The sequence below is a fragment of the Odontomachus brunneus genome, unplaced genomic scaffold, assembly GCF_010583005.1.
Source record: "Odontomachus brunneus isolate Ranch 3 - 2012 unplaced genomic scaffold, Obru_v1 Obru_scaffold_100, whole genome shotgun sequence".
Taxonomy (NCBI): Eukaryota; Metazoa; Arthropoda; class Insecta; order Hymenoptera; family Formicidae; genus Odontomachus; species Odontomachus brunneus.
Window position 1 is genome coordinate 756,333 of NW_022639550.1, and position 16,359 is coordinate 772,691.

The 16,359-nt window shown below is 37.5% G+C and overlaps 3 protein-coding genes and 1 long non-coding RNA gene across 17 annotated transcripts in view; 2 read left to right on the forward strand and 2 right to left on the reverse strand.

The window, feature by feature from the left end:
* LOC116848757 overlaps positions 1–930 on the reverse strand; it is an 11,165-nt gene extending 10,235 nt beyond the window's left edge. The window contains exon 1 of one of the 2 annotated variants that reach the window (XR_004379012.1): positions 783–930. This is a non-coding gene — a long non-coding RNA (uncharacterized LOC116848757). The remainder of the gene's footprint in view (positions 1–782) is intronic. The other variant, XR_004379013.1, reaches the window with a different exon arrangement.
* Positions 1–1,378, forward strand: part of LOC116848756 (protein Wnt-7b-like) — a 64,347-nt gene extending 62,969 nt beyond the window's left edge. For all 6 annotated transcript variants that reach the window (XM_032825193.1, XM_032825189.1, XM_032825190.1 and 3 more), the window contains one exon: positions 397–1,378. The gene's annotated coding sequence lies outside the window, so the exon portion shown is untranslated. The remainder of the gene's footprint in view (positions 1–396) is intronic.
* Positions 1,379–1,673: 295 nt separating this feature from the next.
* LOC116848766 (UPF0428 protein CXorf56 homolog) lies at positions 1,674–2,954 on the forward strand. Its single transcript, XM_032825211.1, has 4 exons — positions 1,674–1,899; positions 2,027–2,183; positions 2,300–2,528; positions 2,722–2,954. The coding sequence occupies exons 1-4, from the start codon at positions 1,779–1,781 to the stop codon at positions 2,866–2,868; spliced, it is 654 nt and encodes a 217-aa protein (XP_032681102.1). The 5' UTR covers positions 1,674–1,778; the 3' UTR covers positions 2,869–2,954.
* Positions 2,955–3,164: 210 nt separating this feature from the next.
* Positions 3,165–16,015, reverse strand: LOC116848765. Of its 8 annotated transcripts, none has more exons than XM_032825205.1 (12): positions 15,567–16,015; positions 14,732–14,952; positions 14,101–14,298; positions 13,046–13,174; positions 9,140–12,891; positions 8,523–8,760; positions 8,182–8,359; positions 7,852–8,043; positions 7,052–7,588; positions 6,636–6,884; positions 5,470–6,014; positions 3,165–5,354 (listed from the first exon to the last, which is right to left on the reverse strand). In XM_032825205.1, the coding sequence occupies exons 2-12, from the start codon at positions 14,923–14,925 to the stop codon at positions 4,826–4,828; spliced, it is 6,741 nt and encodes a 2,246-aa protein (XP_032681096.1). In that variant the 5' UTR covers positions 14,926–14,952; positions 15,567–16,015; the 3' UTR covers positions 3,165–4,825. The 8 variants fall into 8 exon arrangements, with proteins under 8 accessions (XP_032681096.1, XP_032681099.1, XP_032681094.1 ...); XM_032825208.1 differs by having other exon boundaries at positions 5,470–5,999; positions 14,732–14,956; positions 15,567–16,014; XM_032825203.1 differs by having other exon boundaries at positions 14,732–14,956; positions 15,567–16,014.
* Positions 16,016–16,359: the final 344 nt, after the last annotated feature.

Genomic DNA, 16,359 nt, shown 5'->3' on the forward strand with positions numbered 1-16,359 from the left:
GGCAACACAATGTCATTTTGCTCCATGATAATGCCCCATCACATACAGCAAAACGGGTCAAGGAAACGATCGAGTCGTTCAGTTGGGAATTACTACCGCATGCGGCTTATTCTCCAGACTTGGCTCCGTCCGATTATCACCTGTTCGCATCGCTAGGACACGCTCTCGCTAACCAACGCTTCGATTCGTATGAAAATGTGGAAAAATGGCTAGATAACTGGTTCGCTTCAAAAGATGAAAAGTTTTTTTGGCACGGCATTCATAAACTGCCAGAGAGGTGGGAAAAATGTGTTCAAAACAGTGGAAATTATTTTGAATAAAGTATTATTTATCACTTTCGAACAACAGACGTCTTATTTGTATAAAAGAATTCCGGTTTCATACTTCTACACCTGGTATTTAGATTAGACAGAAAAGGGCGAAACGATACGTCAAGAGATACGATACGCGAGATACTTTATTTAAGACAGGGAAATATCTGCATAAAAATAGAACATTTGATTCTCAATTCTGATTAAATATCGATTTCCATGCGTCGTATAGTCCGATTTACAATATAATCTTTGCTTCCCATCTCTTGTTCTCTCTCTCTCTCTCTCTCTCTCTTTGGTTGAAAGTTTAGCCCAGATCTACAATGTGCTCTTTGCTTTTCGTTTTTTTCCCTTTATTTGTTTCTGATTCAAACCTTAAGCCAAAAAGAGATAGAGAATAAGAAACGGGAAGCAAAGAGCACATTGTAAACCTACGCTGAAGGCACGCAGCTAGATAATAAGATTTCTAACCTTATTTGATGAGATGCGTGTGGCTTGGCGATCCATCCTCAGATGAAAGCGGACCGTATCAGACACTTGAACAAATTCTTCTAAATACCGGATCTATCTATTCCCTGTATAGAGTTCGATAACTATCGTTATTCTTTGTCGTCTATCGTTATACTTATTTGCTTTCGGACTCCGATATTTCGCATACCAACATGATTGCCATGATGAATTGGCGCTACTTTTAACATCGCGCGAATGTTTGCCAGACGAGAACGATTTACACGCAACAAACATGATTGACGAAGTGTATCTTATAAGTAGCTTGCGAATATGCTCTCGTATAAGATTAGCGATGCGTATAAATAATAAGAGTGCATATTATCACGTTTCCTTGAAATTAATATTCGGAACGAATCTTCCTCCCCCCTCTCTCTCACTAGTGTTTTATAGAATTTCGTTATACTCTACGCACACACATAGAAATATATATATATATATATATACCTCGTAAATTATATATATATTATTTATTAAAAGCGCACCATATAAATTATACTCCTGTACGTAAGCAATGTTTGTCTCTTCGCTAATTAATAAAGTGCAAAGATATCACGCAAGCATTTCTATGTGAATGTTATTGTGATAGTGTTTTAAGTCTATTTGCCTGAGAGTCATTACTAAAAGATAATGTTTTCGTTTTCTAGACAAATTAATCTTTTACGACTAATGTAGATATATAAGAAAAATGATATATTCTCACGTAGCCTCGATTTATCGAGAAAGTCGAGGAGAGCTCCTTATAGAATTAAGACAAAATGGTCGATTAAAGCGGGTAAAATCCAGTTAATAACCTACCTGACGCCATCTATCGTTCTTCTAGTAGAACTATTACGTTGTCTAACAATTTGGCGTCACCTAACGGAAAAGAGTCTAACTAGCAGCACTACGTGATCGATCAACAGTGTGTGCGATTTGTTTGATTAAAGTCAGCATATTAAATAAACTATTACATAAATTATGCCGAAAGTTGTATCAAGGAGCATTATATGCTCTGATACAAAAGATCAGGAAGAATACAGCGAGGAAAAGCCATTGCATATATATTATTGTCTATGTGGACAGATGACACTCATTTTAGGTTAGTATTGTTTATACATTTAGAAAATATAAAATGCATAAAATACAATTATATGTATTTAATATCGCTTTTGCTGTTAGAGAACAACGAAATAGTTGCATGTTTATAAATTTTATAAATCTTGTAGATTGTGCTATTGAGAAATTACCACTACGAAAGAAGGATGGTGCAAGAGTTATCGATGGCAGTAAACATGCCCATAAAATGACTTCAGAACGAGATGAACTTGTATTTCTTAAGCGTCCAGAGGGGATCGAGAAACAATATAGACAGAAGTGTAAAAAGTACGAATTTATTTTTATTAGTATATTGTACTTTAAATAGTATATATACTTATAGTCTTTCTTAATTATCTCAATCATCTGTGGAATAAATATCTAATAGTTTTATATCCTGACAGATGTGGTCTATTACTGTACTACAAGCACGATCCAGCAGCAAATATAGTATTTATAGTTAAAGGTTCAGTGATAAAAAGTTCTGGAGAAGGTCCTATGACAGATATTTATAATCAAGTAGCCATTGAAAAACCTAAAAAGATAATGGTCACAAAACATACTAAGAATATGGGAAAGTTCAGTTCAGTCACTGTATCTACAATTGATGAGGAAGAGGATGAAATTGAAGCTGTAAGTTGACTATATAATATTATATATAACAAGCAAAACAAAATTTATATACAGTATTTTTTTAATTAATAATTTATTTTTTATAAGTAGAATAATATCTTCTAATTATTATATTTTATTTGGACTTGGGTAATTTTACATGTATCTGTTATCTTATTTTTTCAATAATTTTTATGTTTGTAACTAATTTCAGAGAGAAGTTGCTGATTCATATGCAAACAATGCACGCATCATAGAGAAACAATTGGAGAGGAAAGGTATGAATAAGCGGAAAACTATGCCATCCTCTGAAACAGATTCAAAACGTGCAAGACCAAGAGGGACATTATTAGATGTTTGATTTTCTGTTCATTTTCTTTTATAATTATGTGTATTAACTTACTATAAATTTAACTTGTAATGTAAATAAATTATTTTTTATATATATATAATATGAAATCATTCTCTCATGTATATATTAAATTCATAATGAATATATTTTATTTAAAGTAACTAAATATTTTGTTGAGAAGTAAATGGTAAATTTGAAATCACACAAACATTTAACATTATATTGATATATTTGTTAACATTACACAAAAGTAAATATTTAAAATATATATATAAATGACTAGATATAAATATTGCATAGAAATGTACATTGCAAAATAGAGATAGAAATTTAATAAATAAATACATCGGTTACGTGTATACACAATTCATTGATAAACGACTGCAAGCGACAAAAATTGCAGTTTTCCTACTTACGTTCAGAATTAGTTCATAAAATGGCAACATCAATTAATAATAACTGAACAGCATCTAATGAAATTGATATCGGATTATTATAATTCGGAGTGATATGGCGTATATATGTGATACAAAGGAAGAACTGTCTAAACAAATCGCGTAATTGGTCATCTTTTTTTTTATCTATAAACTACGAGATGCTGCATGTGCAGTACTACAAGACATTAATGCATATATGTAGTCAAAGATCTTTTTGTTTAAGCACATATCCGTCCATAATCAAAGATCGTACTTTTTCACATATATTCTAATTGTGCAGTATACAGAGTAATCCAAGAAAAGTACAACTTGATTCCTCATACACGCAAATCTTTGTTCTTGTCTAAACTGTTCCTTGAGAATTTTTTGTAGAATTACTATGCAGTATCGCCATATAACTTCATATTTTCATACCAATTAATTTATTAATCCTTTACTGCGCTTGTTTTTATTTTGTGCACAGTTGGAATAAAATAGATATTTAATATAGATTTTGAGAATTTCATGATCCAACTGTCTGTGTGTACGTAAAAATACAAAAATTAAATAAACAATCATTTGATTCAAAAATAGTACAATGCAAAAACCAGTAAAATTATATTTAAAAAAACGTTCCAAAGTAAGAGACTCCTAAAAAGATTAAATTAAAAAATTTTAATTTCTTGAAAACAAATAATGAATTTTTTCGATCTTTTAACGATCGAGTGCGGATTATATACAAAGAACAAAGACTTGATAGTAACGTACATTCTTTTCGAAAATAATCTCTATATTTGATTATTCATCGATGAAATTTTATGACTTGCATTATTATATCATTAAATGAGTAGGAAGTATGAAAAATTTGTTTACTCAAAAGTTGTTAAGACTGTTCTATCATTTGAATTGCCGTTTTTAGCGTCACGAAAGATAATCATAGCACATTTCCTAATTAACTAGTAAATGCAGCTCGACCATATTTCTTTAACGATAATCCCACAAGCATCTTTAAATTAGAATTACATTTCTATCTTACATGTAATACGATTCCCCAATTGGAATTATCACGTTCGCAGTTACTAGCGACAGTCCTCCATCACACAATCAGCATTCATTAAGTATATATAAAAAAGAAACTTAATGCATATTGTCGACGTATGTTAAATTCATTAAACATGTAGTAAATGAGAATATATTAAACCACGGGAATGCAAAAATACAAAAGTTACCAAACACTGATGGCGAAAGATTGTTAACATACAGGTAATCATGTACAAACTTTTGTAATAAAAAACAAATTATACATTGAAGTTATATATATAAACATAATATACGATGCAAGAAAATTTCTCTTAATACCTTACAAAGTTTAATATAATAACTTCATGTTAGTGAAATCATCTAATTGATAATATATTTAATCCAATTTCTCATAAACAACAGATTTTTGTTATGGTATGCGATACTTTCCAGTACGAGGATAGATAGTAGAAATATCCCGTCAACAATGTGCATCCAATCCCAATTCAATTATTCAGCTGTTAATAGCATTAAGTATTAATTTGCGATGACTTAATGTCTACCTTCTTAAGTATCGTAGGTTCATCTTTGAGAAATGTACCTGATCTCGAACCTACTGTAGGTTGCTTCTGCGTCTCTCCATTATGGCATTTTTTCATCTTGTCATCGATCTTACCGTTAACGGTTCTCTTACTGGCAACCGTTGATTTGTTTGTCTTATTGGCAACGCTGGACTTTGGAGAAGATTTCTTGCTGGGACTATCAGAACTCTGTGAATTCTGCGTCTCCTTTCTCTCTCTTCTCGTATTAGGAAGAACGTTCGACTGCGCGATCTGCCGCGCCCTAAAAGGCGTCATCGTGTTAATTGGTTTGCTAGGAACGTCTGGCGTCCTCGCAGCATCTAGCAAGCTCCTCCGCAAACTCGGTGAACCGTGATATGCGTTGACAGCGGCGGCTCTACTACGACTGGCAGCAGTAGAACTTTCCAGCGATCTCGGTGTCCTTTTGGTAATTGTTAATGGACTTCTTTGCTGCGTTGGTGGCGAATTTTTCTTCGTCCTATCATTTGCAAATCAACAAGTAAAATTAACAAGACTAATATAAGTCTGCGCTCAGTCTTTATCATCCTGCGTGCGAGAAGTGATAAGTACAAATCCTATATCTTCTATCTTACCTATCGTAAGCCTGCGTCTTGCCCGCGATTTTCGTCAACGTAGGTGATAGTTTATTAGACACATTGGACTTTGGAGTCGCCGTTATTTCTGTCATAAGACTATCGGTGGACATAGATGTGTCCATTTTGCTAACCTTCTTCTTAGTGGTTATCGGCTTACTTTTAGTCTCCAAAGAATCCACCGATAAACCTATATCGGTGCCTTTCTGTTTGAAAGAAGGGGACTCGGGTCTCGTGATGCCGCAACTCTTACTGATCAAGTCTCTCTTATTACTGGTTCGACTCGCATTTGCTTCCGTTAAACTATCCGACGAAAGGGCCTTTACGTCTTTCTTCACCGGTAACTTTATTTTAGCCAGTGGTTTTTTGTCGGATGCACGTTTCATCGCTGGACTGGAAGTGCGCGATGAGTCCGATGACGAGATCATAATCTTACGTCGTTGTTGCACATTGATCTTATCGTGATGCGTCGTTGGTGCACTCTCTTTCGGAACTGATTTGTTTCTCGGTTCCAAATATCTGGATTTTACCTGTAATTGTTTACACTAATCTCAAAAGTTTTATCATGGTAAAAATTATCTCAAAACGATATCTAATACACTACCGTCCAGAAGTTTGGAAGCAGTCATATTTTTATATGAAATAAAAGATCGTTTGTAAATATTATGAAAGTAACTAGTTATAATGAATGTTTATTGACATTGACGACTACTATCTACTTTAGGTTAGAACTCCAACTTTCTGTGCCTATAATTACATTATATTAAATAAAAAAATTCAGTTAAATCAACCGACTAATAATTTTAACGTGCACTGAACTCAGAAATTATAACTTGCGTCTATGAATGCTTGAATGCAACTATTAAGATCCTATTTAATTAGAATACAATAGTTAGATATCGGAATTGAGGGTAAACATCATATTTCTGTGATTCGATCGTGACTAAAACAAAGTGTTCAACCGCAATAGATAATAGATAATAGCAAGAATTTATTAGACATAGGCACAAAGAGTTGATGTTCTGACTTAAAATAGTCGCCAATGTCAATAAACATTCATTATAACCGGTTGGTTTCATAATATTTACAAACGATCTTTTATTTCACACAAACTTCTGGACGTAGTGTATATTTTAAGTATGTATTTTAAAAATTGCAAAACTTACCTCCATCTTGTTGGGCCAAGATTTTGGTCTAATGGTTTCGTTGGTAATTTGCTTATCCTCTTGCATTTTACGTTCAAGTGGATCAGTTTTTGGTTTACATAGGACCTTCTTTATTTGTTTGTTAGCCGGTGGTGGTGGTGGTGGTGTTTGCTTTATAGTTTTGTCATTGTGCTCTGAGATTGCCATTTTGAAGCGTTTTAAATCTAAACTGCGACTTATCGTCGAGCGACTAGGCGGTGCACGAGATTCCTTTGAATGTAGAAAAACAAACATAATATAATTTTATTAGAGAAAAATTTTGCGGATAAGCAAAAAAGCATTGAAGATTTAAGCAATTTCAGTAAATTTACATTGATTTTCAACTCCACATATATTAAAAAAGAAAAATAATACTTCTTAAAGAATATAACACTTGCTTTCGAGAAATTCAAAGGTTTAGATTGGCGTTTCGAAGTCTCATTGGGCAAGATCACGATACAGGCCAACTCTTGTATTCTTCTGCGAAGCTCCAAGTCCATTTTCAGCCACGTAGTAGTCCTAGCGGCATGTGCTGCGTCGCGCACCAGACATTTCTCTACGCGACCTTGGAGCTTGTGCAGGAAATCGACGAACAACGGTCCCCACTTGATCCTATCTTGAAGATCGTCTGTTTGCGACGCAAGTAACATTTTGTTCAATTTTGAATAACTCTTACACGCTTGTTCGGGCGGTAACTGTTCAACGGCTGCTAGAAAATTATCCTCTAAGCGGCTAATGTTCCACGTCAATTCGCGACCGAGTGACTGGAAATTTTCATTTCCCAAAACTCCCACAAAATTCTCTGACAGGAATTTCACTGACTTCTCTAGTAGTCTCGACACTAGCCGAAAGACTGGCTCTGCCCATCGCACATTGGGTAAAGTGGCCAATAATTTATCGCAGTCCATCATAATTTGAAGTACATTGTCGGTGGACTAAGTAAACAAAAAAATTACAATTAACAAAATGCTGGGAACTTATCTATTTGTAACAAAGGTGAATTTAATATCACGTGCAAATTTTACTCTCAACATATATTTAACTAATCGGTGGATTTTCACATTTTCATAGAAATATTTTTTACGCCAGACAGTATGCGAAAATTCGTGATAACTTTTTATCGAGAAAAATATTCAACGTAATTCGCACATGTACACTTAAGTACATGATAGTTAATATTATATTTTTATGTGCATACCATATGTACTATATGTTGACGATAACACTTCTCCATGAGTTCTCTCGGAAGAGTTGCGAACGCCTTGCATGGCCATATTCGTACAAAATGCTTTGTAACCCATCTCAATGATTTTCGATACACTTCATCCAAACCATATGCTGCTGCTAATGGCATACACTCCAAAACTCCAACAGCACATATCTGGCAAGGCTGAAAGATGACAGTAACATTGCAACTTTGAACTTTTTCGAATATATAGATATCTAAGAATATAATAATTTAATATTAGGGATAAAACGAACTTTATCTGTTCATTGAATTACTAAAGAGATGCAAATATAATATTACCTTGTGAAATAAATGACAGTATTTAAGTTTAAGTGTGTATTCTATAACTTCTTTGAGACCTTCCAAACACAACATATCAGCCAACGTCGCCAGTTCAACGATACTTATAGAATCTGGTATATTACTTTCTCCGCTGTAGATATGACATAATGCAAAATGAACTGCATTATAGGAATATCTGAAATAAAGTTATAAGCAGATTTATAAGTTACTGATGTAAAAAATACAGTACAATACAATACTTTTGATAAATTAAAAATTTCTCAAACTTTTTTTGAACAATGCATCTACCAAGAATATACGACTTTCTGAGACGTGTTACAAGTATTGTTAACATGTACCCTTGTAGAGAAATAACATTGCCTGCACTCTCAATCCATCCACCGCTCAGGATCGCAGCAAAGTATTGGCAACGAGAACTCAGTATACATTTGTGTGCTCTTATATGCCGACCGGCTACGTCTATCGTAACATCAGGGTTGATTTCTTCCAGGAACATCCTTAATAAATCCTCGCCCAATCTATTATATGGCTTTGCGCCAGCTATACTTGATGTTTCAGTCTCCTCTGTGCTGCCTTCTAAATGTTTAAAAAAATATAGTGTTAAAATAATTATAACACCAATATACTTTGTGGATGTATAGAAGACATAAAGTTTTTATGATAAAGATTTCTGTACTAGCGAACGCTAAATTGAGATTTAGCATGTAATACGAAATACAATACGAAAACAAAACATCATCACAAAAAGTGTTATTAACACAAAAATGTTTGTTTTGATGCCTTCTATGTTTCCATAAAGTTTGTCAATCAAATTTTTTATTCTATACATATATAAACTGAGATACAGTTCAGACTAAAAAGAAAAGGAAATTACTTAAGTTTCTCTAATATAACGAGCCATTTTATCCTATCGATAATTTTACTACGACAGATCTTAGTGTATCTCCATACGTACCCGCTCCAGAACGTCCCATACTACTTTGCATACTGCTAAGATCGGATTCTGAAATAATTCCTTCTCCTTCGCAGTCACCGGTCAAATCTTCCAATGGAGACTTCTGTTTCGACGGAAGGGACGTGCTCATAACAGAAGCAAGTTTCCTAGACACCGGTCTGACTGGACCGCTGTTTCTTGTCATTGCTAACTTGCTCTCTATCCACGATGTCTCCGGGATACTGTTACTCATACGATATGTACTTCTATCATCCTTCAAGGTCAACACATCCGAGGCTGGATTTACAACTGGCGTTTTATCCAAATCCGATAAACGCACAAAGCTAGAACTTGACGTTTTATCGGTATCTAAGTGCAAGCTCTTGGAATTACGACCAAGCATTTTCTCGTCCTTCTTCGACGGTCGGCAGTCGTACGTCTGTGCTCCTTCGTTACTGTAGTCTGGCTCTTTTAATTCACTCTCGATTTTTTTAATAGTCTCGTTCAACGACTTGCGAGTCTCCGATATCTTATTGCTGCTTCCTGTGGTAACTATTTGCGATCTATCGCTGACAACTGGAACTTCGCCGTTCAATAAGTCGGTCAACTCGTACTCGTGATTGTCACTGTCGGGGGAGGGCCCGCTACCACTACTGATATCGAACGTTTCGCTTTTACGCGTCTGTCCCTCCGTGCTCTCCGTGCATGTCTTCTCCCAAGCAGATGTTTCCGAAAACTCATCGTCGTACGCTTTCGCCTCGCTGAGTTCCAGGTTTTCCGTTTGGCCGGAGATTATCTCCTTGTACTCGCGACGATTCGCGACACTGACACGAAGCTCCTCGCTCTCTATTTCCACGTGAGAGTTAGGCGGCGTGTCCCTTACATCAAATTCAAACACGTCCTCGGACGACGTGTCCATGTTGTTGGAGTTATGCTCACGCTCCTGCAACAAAGTTTTGGGATTCTTATGGTTGTAAGATTCCGCTTTGGCAGCATCGCTCAATGAGTGACTGGACGAGCTTGTCTTCGCTTGAGATCGGCTTGAGTCACCGCGATTATCTATAGATATGCTGTGAGCGCGTTTATGCTCTCTTCTAAACATGAGCTCCTTTGCCACGCAACCATTGCTGTTGCTCGCCGGCTGCGTCTTGTCCACGTTCCACGAGTGTCGTTTGAACGTCGGACGCGATGTGGACAGCGTCCGCCTTCTCACTACGGGAGAATCAGACTCGATAAACATGAAGACTGGGCTGGGCTTAACTTTCTCTTTCTTTTGCTCCTGCGGTGACTGATTGTCTCCAGTAGCACTGCTATTATCCCTGGAGCTACTGTCATCTGTTCTGCTGGTGTCCGCTTTATTGGAAATCGTCGAGAAGCTTCGCTTGTGCGTTGGAGCCACGATGTCACCGCTGCTCGTCTCGCTTGTTTCGTTTAAATCGATGAACATCGAGAAGATATTTTTCTTTTCACCTTCATTGGAAGTATCGTTTTTCACGCGCACGTCTTGCTTCTCGGGTGGCTTAACTTTAACATCGTTACTTCCGTCAGAGATATCCACGTAAAATTCACAGTAGGGCTTGCTACTAGTACTATCGGACTTGTTACCGTTATTAGTTTGTTCCTTCTTCCTTTCAACCGAATGATCGCGTTCGACTGGCTCGACATCGTGCACGTTCTTCAGATTGACGAAGAATCCTAAACTACAGTGATGTTTGTCATTATTATTGGATTTTCGCGTGGGTTTCTTCACACACTCGGAAGTCGAGAAGCTCTGCGACATGTTCCGCGAGTTGCCGCGACATTTAGTATCGCCTTTATTGCAGTCGCTCATGTCAACCACCCAGGCAGTCATGGAGGAAGACATTCTAGCGGGTTTCGCTTTGATTTCAGGCTTGTTCATGATCACCGAACCACCCGACACGATCGGCGTAGACTCCGTCTTGCGGCGCACGGTAGGACTATCCGTCGGTTTGGAGTAATCCGACGTGCTGACGCCACCAGAGATGATCGGAGTAGCCTCGTCGCGTTTGCTTCTCTTCATAGACTCCACCTGATTAATATCCTTCTCCAAGATAGAGTCTAAGGTAACCGGTAAGCTACTGCTACAACGGTTGGACGCGTCGTCCGAATCCATGCCACAGTCCAGAATGGACTTATCGCTGGCACTCTTGGTCACAGGGTACACTATGGATGACTTGTTGAGACTGTCTTGCAGATAGCTCTCTCGCTTTTGCGTCCGATCGATCTCGTACTCGCAATTATCTAACAATAAATATGATACTGGATACTGAGTATTAGTGGCGATCTGTACATTGGACGTGTAGGTAATCGATGACGGCTCGGTGATCGGAGGAACTACGGTGTCGGAAGGTGCGGGAGGACAAATAGAGTCTCCGTCCACGCGATGTCCCGAGTATTGCGGAATGGAGCTTTGAAAAACTAGACTACCTTGCCGTCGCTCGTATTCTTGTCTCAAAACAGATAATTTCTCGTCGTTAGAGTCGAGCTCAAACGTATTTCTTCTGATGAGCGATGGTCGCCTGTCCTCGTTCGCATTCGCATCCTTCTCGTGCCCGTTTCCTGCACCTGCCTCGACATTGTTCGACGTTTCCTCCGTTTTCTCGCCCTGATCGTTGCTTATTTCCGTGTTATCAGGACACGGGGACGGATGCGCGCTTTCCCCACTGTCATTTTCCTTAATCTCTACAGCTAATGACTCCTTGTCTGCCGGTCTGCTTGTGTCCACGACCTTCTCCTCCGATGCGGAATCCGCTCGCTTTACTTTACGCGACTCTGGAAGTGGATGCAGACACTCGGTGAGCTTGAGCTCTCGCTCAAACTCCGCTACTCGCTCGTGGCCGGTTTGTAAAGTCGGTACTTTGAGCGGCGTGAATTTGCACTCTTCTACGGCATTATTCGATTTATTGTTCGTTAAGTAATCTGAGAAAAACGCGAAGTGTGATGATGGTTTATTGTTGGTGTAATTGTTACATTGATAATGATTCTTCGCTACATTGGGCACAATGTCCACCACCTCGTCGTTTAGAGTGGACGCATCGATGAAATAATAACCACTCGTGGAGGAATTATTGTGACTAACCGCGTCAGAAGAGCAAGGACGGTTGAATTCTGTTTCAGCCGTTTTACTCGCCGACTCTGCAGCATCAGACTGCACTTTCTGATCTGATATAGACTTGACGGTAGCTTGTTCGCAGTCGCCGCTCGCCGAGAGGACAGGCTCGACAAATTCGAAGGATTCGTTCTCGTCGCTGCCGCAGTCCGACTCGTAGAACGGTTCACTCAACACTCTGTTCTCGTACTGCAAGATCTCTTCGACGTTCAATTTCACTTTTTGAGCATTCTCCGAGTCTGCAGACTGATGTTCCGCTTCCAGAGATGAATACGTCACGTTGTGGCTGCTTGATTCGAACCAAGTTTTGCCGTTCCCGCGATAATTGCCGTTGTTAAGTAACTCACAATGTTCATTGTCTACTGGAAGCTTTTTACAGTCGCTTTCTTTGTTGCACACTCCTTCATCGCGTAACTGATGCGATTTGTCATCATTAGTGGAGGTGTACTCCGTCGTCTGTGTTACCTCCAAATCCGTACTGGAATTTTCAGACGTCGTATTCTCATGCGGACTTATCGAACCTGTCTCCAGACCGGAATCAGCCATTTCCGACGAAGTAGTGATTGCATCCGCTATGTATTCCTTCGTCTCTTGCAGGTACTGATGCTCATCACAATTCGACATCAAACATTTCTCACATATTCTGCAAACAACACAAAATTATAAAACAAATAATTTAACTCTCATTTCAATACCTTAGGAGTTAGAGTCATTAAAGTTACTTGTTTTTAAATTTCTTCAAATATAGAACAAATGCTGGATAGAACAGAAAACAATTAATCAATTGGAGTTCTAACCTTTCATCAATATGAGATATAATACTGATATTGGATTCATTTGAAGAATGACACTCGTAACTTGTGTTTACGATAATTTCCACCAACAATTGCTCTTCTCGAGTGAAATCCAGATTACTATACAGAAGCCTGTAATTGATAAAGAGATGTATAAGATCACTAATAGGTGACCAAATTGAATAAATGTGAAATATCTTTAGCAATGTGCCCATTTTGATATAATTGCAGAAAGATTTACTTTAGACTTTTGTGTGGTCCCTGTAACTATATTAAATACCGACATAATCCTATGTAATCACAGTTACAAACAGATTGATTTCTGACGGATGGTAAAGAGTTTAGCATGCTTATAATGACTCAGAAAGTTTTGTGCATCACAATCAAATTTGTACAATCAATATTTATTATTAATGCACCATCATATATGGGTATCAATAAAACATCTCACATTGCACAAAATTCATTACAAAGATTGCTTTCATATTGCACATATTGTACTATCTTATTGTAACCAAGAGCCCTAAATGATGATATATTTGTAAATATGCAGGATATAAATTACTTAAAATGAGTTACTTAAATAATTCTTTTTTTAAAGACAAAGAAAAATGTTTTACATAAAAATGATTTAGGCTAGGTCTGTTATAGTCAGCTCTATGTTGCTCTTCCAAAGTGTGTTATTTTATATATAATTTCAAAAATAATGTGATAATAATATCTTTATACGTAAAATTACATACATAAAAGAAAAAAGAGCATAGTACCATTTTAAAAATGGGAGTTCATCTCAAATATTCCTTGCTTGTTTTATAAAGAATTTGGACATAAAAATGTACAATTTTACATGCAAATTAATCGTTTTGACAGTTACAAATATAATTTATATAAACGCCGAAAACATGCAAAGAACTGTAATTCAATTGCATCACCTTTGAAAAAATATAATACTAAGTCGTGTTGGGTGGAAATTCATGCAGACAAACGTGACAAACGGAGGTACTTGTGTGTTCTCAATTATTACTGTCTCTATACAAGTGATAACGATGTAGCAATACCTTACGAAGCCTTCAATCTGACGAAAAATTCCGACTTTGTCAAGTATGCAATGGATCGTTTTGTTAGTATAAACAAAATAAGGCTTGAGAACTTCGTACAAGTGTGGCGATCTTGCTCTAATAATACACTGGTTTGTTCGTATTACTTCATAACCATGTATTATATTAAGATCACAATGCAAGGAATCCGTAAAAATTCTACAATAAAAGATTTCCCTTGAGTCTTGTATTGACTCCTTAAGATTTAGTGCATTCTTTTCTTTTTAGATGTATATGAGATCAGGTTTGCTTTTATACAAATCAAACAGGTTGTGAGAGATATCACATTGATACAATTATGAAAAATATAAAAGACAAAATTGTGCAACAGTCGATTAAGTTGGAAGGTACATACGGTACAATTTTGAAAATCTTTGGAAAAATATCAACCAGATATTTACATTACGTACTTATTCTTATACAATACTATTTTACACAGTGGCACACTAACATACTACTAATTTACATGACACATCCTTAAAATTTTAATTATATTAAGTAGATACACTTCATTATGCTTAAAGAGCATTACGCAAAAGTATGTCAGTACTTGTTAAGAAAAAAGATGCAGCGTTGTATAATCCTGTCTCACCTCAATATGCCGTCTTGTAACAGACTGACATTTTTGACAACAGTGCGATGATGCTCCGCACTCTTTCGCTTCTTGAATCCATCACTCGAAAGAAGCCCAGGTTTTACAGAGAAATCAAGACGACGGTGGCAGCGCCACAGGTGCGTTTTGTCTAAATTTCCACTTTGCTTCCCGTCGCTCCTGCCTCCAGCCATGAGGCATGTTTACTATTTCATACTTGTCTACCTTCAAACAGCATATGATACAACACACATACAGATTATAATTCTGTCGAATACGCACATCTAATTAAGATAGTTTATCAATTACTTAATTAAAAGAATAATGTCACTTTAATATATATCTCTTCAAATTTTCAAGATTCTCAAATTCTCGTGTTAAGCTTTAATGTAAAGATTATGTTTTGGAATGGAACCGAGTTGAGTGTGTGCTCCATGAATCTTAATCAATTCGATAACCTGGGTGTCGTCTCTTAAAAAATCGAACGAAATTTATCAGTCAATTATCGTGTGTGGATACGTTCAACGTACTTGTAAGAAACTCTGAGATAGACACGTTCGATGTCAATCAGTGCGGTGCGAACGCAAGCTTGTAAATACATCAAATCCCATATCGACTTCTGTCAAAATTTAGATACACCCTACGACGTGCCTCCCGCCACATTTTCTAACGATAAAACTTGAGCAAAATACCGATTGTCAGCGGGCAGCGGACGCGCGAGAATCGCGTTCAGCGATCAATTCGTACGAGTGATCTCGTTGCGGCGAACGCTCGCTTCAAGCGCGATTTTCTCCTGCGCCGAATAATTTATTGATCGCGCATACATGTTACGTACCTCGCATTATTTCGATCCGCCGGTACGCTGACGCGCGTCATCACCCGTCATCATTCGACTTGACTGCTATGCGTTGCAGCTACGTCGCGCATTATTATCGCGAGTCGTCACGTAACCTTCGCGACGTTTACGGCGACCCGTCTGAAAAATCGCGGCGGGGGCGAATTAATTCGTCGACTTGTTTACCGTGCCGAGAATGCGAACACTGGCGAACGCAATCGTGCGACAACCAGCGACAACTGTCGGTCACTCACGAGCCTCATTGTTGCACTCACTCCCCGAAGGGATATTGTTTGAGGCCCATGGCTATCCAGAGGTTTTATGATTTATTGTTATTCGGCTCTAGAGATAGCAACAAATCGTGAAAATGATATTGTCTCGTAGAAAGGTCGATTGTGGAAAAGACATATTTACATCGGATGGTTTAAATGGAAACCACTTTACCAGAAAGAAGCATGAGAGCGGCCACCAACCTGATTTCAATGGACACAGCTAGACGTATTTTCGAGACGCCATCTAACAAAGTGCGTCTTTACTACGTTATAAGGTGCATTTTCACGGTGGATAAAAATGATAAAATGCGTCTGATTCGTGCCCGTTGTACTTCCGTACAATAATAGTAAGTTAGAAAAAGACAGACGTTTAATCGCTCTATTCTTAAAATGCTCAACTTTTCGCGGCAAGCAGCAGCAATGGGCACACATCGTTCCGCGTTTCTCGCATCTTTTATCCGTTGAAAGTGCGTCTCGCGCGTTAATAAGTCTCGGGAATGTCGAAAATAGCGATGTGCGAT